The sequence below is a fragment of the Eubalaena glacialis genome, chromosome 1 (assembly GCF_028564815.1).
Source record: "Eubalaena glacialis isolate mEubGla1 chromosome 1, mEubGla1.1.hap2.+ XY, whole genome shotgun sequence".
Taxonomy (NCBI): domain Eukaryota; kingdom Metazoa; phylum Chordata; class Mammalia; order Artiodactyla; family Balaenidae; genus Eubalaena; species Eubalaena glacialis.
The window spans coordinates 50,294,819-50,303,931 of record NC_083716.1 but is presented as its reverse complement, the minus strand read 5'-3'; the positions used below and the strand labels follow the sequence as shown (position 1 = coordinate 50,303,931).

Sequence of the window (9,113 nt, the reverse complement as noted above, 5' to 3'; positions counted from 1 at the left end):
GTACCTGGGCGGGCTGCTTTCTCCTGCCGGTGTGAACCGCGTGAGTCGCGATCCCCAGGAGCCTTTTCTCCCAAGCTGTGCTGCCCAGGCATCCTGGGGACTGTTCCACACCTACATGCCAATCCAGTTTCTCAGACTGTGCTATTTATTGTGGACCAACTGAAATAAACGCTTTGGGCAGTTCATTTTCTCTGCCAGGCAGAAGGCAGAGAAACCACAGAGGAAGAAAGTGGAGGCTGAGCATCAACACATCATCAGTTTTCCAAGTTTCCCTGGCACTCCACGCAACGTGCACAGCTATGCTTTCACTCTAGAGAGTATTTCTTCCCAATGCCTGAGATTCCGGTCCAATTCGAGACTGCGACGACCAGGAGCCAGGATTCCAAGCCCAGGCAGCCCCACGGGTAAAGAAGGATGGTATGAGTCGGGAGGGCCTCACATGCTGGTGAGATGTAGCCCAGCGGCCACACCACTGCCCTGGCCGGGGCTCTCTTGTCACCTCTTCTCTCCTGCACATCGGCACTCGTGATCCCCTGGCTCGGGCTGGTCCTGCAGCCCAGTGAGAATGCTGGATGCAGCGTCCAGGCCTGTGGCTGTCAGGCATGGCTGTGGGGAGACAGGGCTCCTGGAGCAGACCCGAGGTCTCTGCCCGGGTCAGGGCTCAGTGGTGCGGCAAAGCGCGTGCCAGCGCCTCACCAGCTCCTTGGGTTTGCTAAGCATCTCGTTCCAGTGCTCCAGCTCTTTGCCGCGGGTGTACATGTAGGGGCCCACCACCACCCGGCCCAGCTCGCAGCTCCCTGTTGGGGGGGGGGCGGGAGAACACTGTCATTCTCTGGAGCCCAGAAGCCACACTACCTCAGCCATCCCCAGTGCCTTCCCTCTCTCTCTCACTCCTCCCCTCTAAGGAAGTAGCCAGCCCCCTCCCTCTTTAACAGCCTCCAAAGAGGTCTTGACTTTGATCTGGAGCGGCAGCTGGCAGGGGAAGGGAGCCCAGGTGGAGAGCCTGCCCTTCCGTTGGGGCACCCACTCTGCCCCCACCCTCCCAGTGGGCCGTCAAACCTGCCTCATGTCAAAGAGCCGAGGAGGAAGGGGCCCCTCCAGAAGGAAGCCCTCTTCCATCAGCCCACTTGAGTATTCAGGGGGAGTATCCAACAATGATTTTCACCCACCAACTACCACAGTGGAGAAGGGGCTTAAGCTCTGGCCCATGAGACCAGCTGGCCCGACAGCTCTGCCTCAGTGACAGTGGACACTGGGGTGGGGGGCAGTATGGGAGAGCAGCCTGGGATAACTCCACCCTCTCATCCACACTGAACCTTACCCAGGACCCTCAAGACTTGTACAGAAGTCATGAGGCAACACAAGGGCACATAAAGACCCACAGCACCAGGTCATTGGGCTGGTGGCAGGTAGCTGTGCCGTCTCCCAACCTCTCTGGTGATTTGCCCCAGGAGGCGGTAGCAGAGGCCATCCTTTAACCTCTTTCTAGGGTGCTATGGACAATCAAACCGGAGTAAAGCTGGGTGTGAATCCCAGCTCTCTCACTAGCAAGCTCCGTGTTCTTGGGCAAATATCTCAGTCTCTCTGAGCGCTAGTTTCCTTAGGCGGAGGACAGAAACCATACAGCTCCCTCCAAAGGGTCCGTGCTTCCTGAATGCACAGCAGCTCCTCCTCGCCCATTGTCCCCATGGACTGAGGGTAAGGGAGCAGCCTTACTGTCCCCTTCGGCCCTCTGCAGCACTGTCAGGCTGAGGCTCGCCGTGTCCAGCTCGGCAGGGTCGGCCTTGAAGCTGAAGGTCTCGCTGTACACAGGGTTGGCGGAGCCCAGCACAGCCGAAGTCTTCTTGCACTTGACAAACTTGTTGTGGTTCATCAGACACACCTTGACAAGCACACCTGGGGGGCAGTGCAGACCGCGGGCTAGGAGGGGCAGGCAGGGGCCCAGCCTCCAGCCTGTGGGAGGTCCGGCTGGGAGGGCACACGCCCCGCCTGGGCGCCAGGACCCCATTACTCACAGCTGCTGCAGCCAAAGGGCATTACAAGAGGAAACGGGGTTGATTAGTGTACTGCCTGCAGCCGAGGAAACGCTCGGCTCCCTTCCTCTTCTCTCTGTCTCCTGAACACACCCACGGCTCAGCTGGCCTTTGTTCCTGGAACCTGGCACCACACTCCCATCCCTCCCCACGGGGGTGGGGGGGACGGGTCCTGCCTGCCGGGTGCTCAGGCCTCCTGGGGCCCCTAAACACCTTCTTGTTCAGAGGCCAAGTTTTTTGGCGGGGAGGCTGAGATGGGTTCTGGATCCGCAGTGGAGGGTTGAATGCCAGCTTGCTTACAGTGAGCCAGAGGCAGAGACGCATGGGGGCAGACAACCACCCACTGGGTGGCTGGGGGGCTCACAGTGGGGCTGGACATGCGGGGTGAGCCCGAGCAGGGCTCCTGTGCCCCCAGCTCCCGGGCTCCAGTTGAGTGACCAGCTCTGCACGCAGGGGTGCCCCCGCCACCCCCAGCTCCCGGGGCTGGGGGGCACAGGGCCTCGTCCTGGAGGAACTGGAACCTTCGCAGAAGGGCAGGGGCGGAGTCAGGCAGCGCAGGCAAGGAGCCAAGACACCGCCTTGGGAAAAGGGAAGGGCAAACTTGGTCTCAGGTGTCTTAGGGGTCTTGATGGAGGCCAAGGAGATGCAGCCCCGGGATTCACATAAGGAAGCAGCTTCTCACGCCACAGTCGTGCAGAGCGGGAGGGCGTGGCTCGGGAGGCAGTGATGCTCCTGGCAGCATATGCGAGCAGAAGCTGGACGGCGGGGGGGGGGGGGGGGGGGGGGGGGGTGAGGGTCCTAAGCTCACAGGGTGGGCCCTGCCCCAGGGCGAAGGCTTACTGACAAAGCTCGTGTCCTCCTGGAGTCGGAGGCCCTTGGCTCGAAGCACGATCACCGTGAGGCGGTTCAGGCAGTCGTTGTAGCTGAGGCAGAACTGGAGGTCGCCAAACTTGGAGGGAGGCTGGAGAGGCCGAGAGGAAAGCACCCCTGTCACCCTGGTAGGTACTGGAGGCCCCCATGCCCTCCTCCTTCCTCCCGGCAGGCAGGCCCTGGGTACTCCGTGACATAGCCATACTCCCTCCTGGAAGCCCACCCACCATTTTACAGATGGGGAAACTGAGGTCTGGGGAGTTGAAGGGGCACGCTGAAGATCACAGAGTAGTAAGGACCAGAGCTGAGGATTCAAACCCAGGTCTCGGGGATTCCAAGGCCTATTCTGAGCCACCCGGACCCTCACTGGGGGTTGGGGGAAGAGTAGGTAGTTTCCTTGGCTGGTCCATTTGGGGTGTCATCTTTCACAGCTGTCTGATCTGGATGGGAATCCAAACGTGGATTTTTCAGGATGCTCCAGGTAATCTGACCTCCAGGGCAAAAGAGGCTCAGGCACCCCTCCCTGCCCAGGCTCCACACACCCTCCTTGTCCCACGCAGCTCCGGCCCGGGCCCAGCATGCTGAGTCACACTTGTAGGGGTGGTGGGCAGTATGCTGAGGGCTGACACTGGCCAGCAGGTGCTGGGCCACACCTGCTGGCTGTCCACGGTAGTCTGACACATGGTGGCATATGTCTGGTGACCCTGACCTTTACCTCCAGGCTCTCAGCCTCCAGGTTTCTCCAGATGATGCGCCGGCAGTCACCCGCCAGGGTCTCCTTCTTCAGGGGGAACAGCACCTGGCCCAGGAGCTGGTGCTTCCTCTGCCTGTCCACGTGGTACACTGAGAACCTCAGCACCCTCTGGGTGACACTCTTGCTGGACACCTGAGGGAGATGAGGGCCTGGCTGGGCTCAGGTGTGGGGTCAGGGGATGGGATGGCGTGGTATGTTCTGGACACAGGATCCTTCCATGAGGGGTGTCTCAACCAGGGACCTGTGCACCCCAAACCCAGGCATCCTCAGGGGACCCTTTGCTGCCGTTGGGCCAGTATCCCGGGGAGGTGGCAGGGTGTGCCAGAGCCTTGCCATGCAGAGTGTGCTCCAAGGACCAGCAGCACACACCACCCCCTGGACCTCAGAAGTGTAGGACCTTAGGCTTCACCCAGACCCATGAAGCAGAATCTACATTTAACAGGGCATCCAATGATTTGCCTACACATAAAAGTGTAAGAGGCTCCCACACTGGAGCCCAGGGAACCCGCCTGTCTCTGCTATCTGAGTTGGGCACCTGAACAGTCCTCTCCCTGAGACTCAGTCTCCTCACCTGTAAAATGGGATAATGTTTCTTACTCTCTGGGTTATAAAACCATGAATGGCAGATGGTTAATTAATATTGATTTTCTTCTCTTCTTCTTTTCCTTCCCCTTCCCCCGTAAAGCACAGAGAGGCCGGGAGCAAGTTGGTACAGGGATAGGGCAGGGAAGTGATGGGTGTAACTCTGCAAGCATGACGTGTGGCTGATCCAAGCCTCCCCACCTTGGATCTGGATGTCCTAAGAGGAGCAGGTTCACCTGTGAATTCTCACAGCCTCGGCATCAGCAGGACAGCCAGGGGCTGGGCCCCATGCCACCCCTCTTCTCAGTGCTCTGCCCCGGAAGAAGCAGGAATCACACTCTTCCCAGATGCAGACTGGCCTCTCCTTACCTTGCCAGCCAGCCTGCTGCCCTGCTCTTAAAAATTTGTCCAGGGCCTCTTGGCAGCTCTTGATTGCTGGCTTCCCATAAGGGCCCCAGTCACCTGCTGAGGCTCCCAGGCCGCCGTGAGCTTGGCTCAGTGCCCTGGCAGCCTCAGCACCTCCAGACCGTGAGCTCATCCACCCACCATGCTGCAAAGGCACCACCTGTCGCAAGATGGCTCTCAGGTCCTGCTCTGGCTTCTGACGGGACGGGTGAGTTCCTGCCCCCACCCCAAGGGGCCTGGGGGGGTCTCCCCCTCCGCCTTCCATGGAGAACCTTGCCAGAGAGCTCCTCGTGTTCCAGGGCTTTGGGGTGCCTCCCTGAGCCCCATGAGCCAGGGCCTGGCATTCAGTGGGTGTTCCAAGAATATGTTTCTGTTTCTCACCTCCAGGCAACCTGGACAGGAGGAGCCCAGCCCTCTGCCCCCTCATCCCTCAAGTCTCTCATCTTCCCCCACCATTCAAGGGTGAGGGCTCTTGTACACCCTGACCTGGCAGGAGGGGTAAAGCAGAGCCTGTGGCACAGGGGTCCTGGGAGCTGCAGGGCCCTCGTTAGCACGGAAGGCTGGGGCTCTCCTGCGCAATGTCTGTCCTTCCCAGGAGGGAGAGGGTCCCAGACCCTGCCCGCTCCGGAGGCCATACCTGAAAGATGAAGTGCTCGTCGAACTGTGGGCTGGTTGTTCTGCATTTGGTCTTGGACTGGAGGAAGTGCCGCTCATCCGGTAGCAGGTGGAGCTTCACCAGGGGGCTACAGGTCTCTGAGGGGGCTTGCAGCCGCTGTGCCTTGATCAGGCCCACCAGCAGTCGCTCGGCCTCCTGCTGATATTCCACAGAGAACCACAGCCGCCCCAGGCAGCCCTCAGGGAAGTGGGTCTCACTTTTGTCCTCCGGGATCTTGTAGAACGCTGGATTGATGGTCCCCACCACACATGCGTCTCCTACAACACAGGGGCTGGGAGGACTGGCAGGCCAGGGGAAGGCAGGGCCTGCCTTCCCCTGGCTGGGGGCCTGGCTGGGATCGGGCCACAGCTGGGATCCTGGCTGGGATCGGGGACAGCAAGCTCTGGGCTCCACTGCCACACCTCTCCTGGCCCAGCCCTTCCTGGCTGAGCTTTGACCAGGCAGTTCACTGGCCTCTCCTGACCACGTTCGCCCCGCTCTCGTCTCCAGACTGAACACAGCCCCTCTCTCTAGTGCAGCTCCCCCAAGAGGCCTTCTCAGCACTAAGGCATTCTACATCCAGGCCTGCTCCTCCCTGGGGCTCCTAGCAGAGGCCACAATATTCATTCAACCCTTGCCCCCGTGACTGACCCCCACCCCCAGAGGTCAGGGCCTGCAGGGCGGGGCGCAGTTCCCAGCATCTGGCCTGACCCCTTTCCGTGGTGTCCAGAGGGTGTCTCAGTAATATAGTGTTGTCCCTTTTCTTCCTCTTTAAATTAGAAGGGCCTAGCTGATTACTGGGTGGTTCCTGGGGAGGTCTTCAGAGCAAAGAGGTAGGCAGAAAGCTGTGTGCCCAGCTTCCACCATGCTGCCTTCTGGATTGGCCAACCCATCATCCTGAAGCAGGACACAGCACAGGTTCTGCACCCAGGAACACTGGGGTTACAATTCCAGATCTGTTGCTTACTGCCTCTGTGACCTTGGGCAAGGCACTGTTAACCTCCGGAGCCTCAGTTTATTAATGTGTAAAATGGGGTGATAATCCCTCCCCCAGCCCCAGAGTTATGGTCTAACTCCAAAATGGCACATGAAGCCATATCTGGCCCAGGCTGGGGTGCAGCAGGCATTTGGTAAACCCAAGCACCTGGAAAGAGTGGTCACTGGGCAATTCTGGCATCCCCAGGTCCATCCAGGCTCTTTTTCTGGAGCCAGGCCCATGAAACCAGATGGGTCCACCCTGGCCTAGGCAGACCATGACCCCTGGGCAGGCCCTGGTGGGCACACTCACCAAGATTGCTGCCGGTGGCATGGGGCAGGAGCTCCGGGGCTGGGCAGGGGTCCTGTGGGGCCTGGGCCCACTCTCTGCTGCTCAGGGGCACCCAGTCTTGGCTTTGGAGGGAAGGGGGCACCACGAATGGTACACCTGGTGGCCTGTCCAGAGGCAGGGAGATGACACGTAGGTGGCTATTGAACGGTGTGGCCTCAGAGCGCTCAGCCCAGAGGGGTTAAGTGCCAGGCGCTGGAGGAGAAAAAGCCAGCAGGAGCCAGGAGGAGGCAACAGCACCATTTTCTGGGCCCACACCAGGGCACACACACACATACACACACATACACACACACACAGCCAGAGGCAACACCTCCATCTGCCCACAGCAGTGTTGAGTTGGAGAAGGAGCACAGCTTCCGGAGGAGGCCTGCCTGGGCTTGAATGCCTGTTCTGCCACTTCCTAGTTGTGCTATCTGGACCCGTTACTTATGTCCACTGAGCCTCACTTTCCTTAGCTGTAAAACGGGCTTCATAACACCTGCCTCATAGCTGTGGTGAGAATTCTGGGGTTTCTTTGTGATAGCTCCCGGCCTGCTGACAGCACAGAGGAGGCCCTCCATAAACAGACCTTTCCTTCCCCACGCCGCTCCAGGGGAAGCGCCACAGGGAGGGCCCGAAGCAAGAGCAGGAGCTCCCTTGGCCCCAAGGCCCCAATCCTGCCTCACCTGCTTGCCTGGGTCCTGGCATCCGGTGGGCAGAGCTTGTGTCCCTGTGTGCTGGAGGCAGCCGTGGCCCCTGACAGCTCCTCATAGGTGAACGTGGCGCAAAGCCTCTTCCAGAGACACCAGCTCACCCCCATCAACAGCAGCAGTAGCAGCAGTCCCCCAAGGATGCCCCCAATCACCAGGGCCACCTGCTCTGGGGGCAGACACCACCAGGATGTGATGCCTGGGGAAGGCCACTCCCCTTCACACCACTGGCAGGCTGGGGACAGAATTTGAGCAGCAAGCCCACCCCCCTGGGTTGGACCCCAGGAATAACACAGAAGCAGGTTTAAGGTATCTGCTGGGGAGGGGTGCTGCTGGCTGGGCTCTGCTGGGTCTCAAGGAAAAACCATTTCCTTTACGGTCCTAGTGCCCTGGGCAGAGCTTTCTGGTTTCCCTTGGAAAGCAGCTGGCCTGGGACTTGGGATTCTGGGTGAAATGAACCATTTCCTTGTGCTTCTGCGTAGAAATTAACCCTTCTCTTATCAGAACCTCCATCTTCCCTGGACTCCTGTTCAGGCTTGAGGGTGAGCTGGGCACCCTGCACTTAAGGAAAGCAGGGGAAGGGATGACGCCCTGGGTGGCACTCAGAGCCCTATCCTTTGGGTCCTGGAACCTGGAGAGGCTGGACTCTTGCTTGAATTCTGTAACTTTCTCTAAAAACCGCTCCCACCGCTCAGCCCTCTCTCACAGCAAGCCCACTTAGCGGAGTCGGTGGGAGGCGGTGGAGGGGATGTGGATGAGGATGGGAGCAGCGAGTGTGAGAAACCAAAACACAGGCACTCTGCTACCGGCACCTGCACCCCACACTTGCCCGGACCTGGGAGGCTTCAGTCTGAGCCGGCTGAGAGAGCTCGGACCCTTGATCCTGCGCTAAGCAAGGAAGGTCCCTCCTTCGGGTCACGTGCGGGCGCGGGGCTTCCCAGGCTTTGGGGTCAGGACCCGGTTGGGTGGTGAGAAGGAAAGACACCCACACCTCCTGACTCGCAGCTAGCTCCGAGGAGCGGGCGTTACGCTCCCTCCCCGCACCCCGCTAGGAGCGGGAGGCAAGGCAGGGCTGCGCTCCAGCAGAGGCCCGCAGGGTGAGGGAAAGTGCCGCAACGGGTGGCTGAGGGGCCGGGGCGCGGAGCGCGGCGCCGGGGTAGCGGGTGAGGAGGCGAGGGCACTTACCCTCCATGGGGCTGCTCTGGCCGGCCGTTGGGGCGCGGGCCCGGGGCTCGGTCTCGCCAGTCTCCGCGCCTCCCGCCGCCGCCGCTGCAGCCGGACGGGTTTTTAAAGCGCCGAGCGGGCCGTCGGGCGGACGCGGGGGGCAGTACCTCGTTGCGCTCCGGTCAGCGAAGAACGGCGGGGGCAGGGACCCAGCTCCCGGAGGCCGCGGCTCCGCCCCTGCCCGGCCCTGGTAGTGGCCCTGGAAGGGCGCGGAGCCGACCATGCGCTCACGGAACCGAAGGGCTCCGCGCGGGGCGGGGCGCCCGGGGCTCCCCGCGGCTGAGGCGCGAGGGCCAGGCTTCCCGGGGGCAGAGCTAAAGCGTTCTCCGCCCGCGTCTGGTAGACGGCTCCGCACCTGGCTCTTCACCCCTGGCGGCCTTGGCACGCTCTGTGCCCGTCTAGGAATGCGCCTCCACCTTCCGCAGATCCTCTGCAGACTGATGCCCAGCTCCGACCCCTGCTCCCGGGAGCTTTCGCGGATTCCAGGGCCGAGTCTCCGCGCCCTGTCCGGCCCCGGCGCTGCGGTCTGACCGCGGGGGCACGCAGGGCAGCGCCCAGGTTTACAAGTTGGCCG

General features: G+C 61.1%; 1 protein-coding gene across 1 annotated transcript; it reads right to left on the bottom strand.

Moving 5' to 3' along the window:
• Positions 1 to 654: 654 nt before the first annotated feature.
• Positions 655 to 8,541, bottom strand: LOC133095347 (synaptotagmin-15-like). The gene is made up of 8 exons (XM_061196582.1): positions 8,501 to 8,541; positions 7,292 to 7,484; positions 6,588 to 6,730; positions 5,282 to 5,577; positions 3,619 to 3,789; positions 2,874 to 2,994; positions 1,717 to 1,896; positions 655 to 797 (listed from the first exon to the last, which is right to left on the bottom strand). Exons 1-8 carry the CDS (start codon positions 8,505 to 8,507, stop codon positions 655 to 657), a joined length of 1,254 nt encoding a protein of 417 aa, XP_061052565.1. The 5' UTR covers positions 8,508 to 8,541.
• Positions 8,542 to 9,113: the final 572 nt, after the last annotated feature.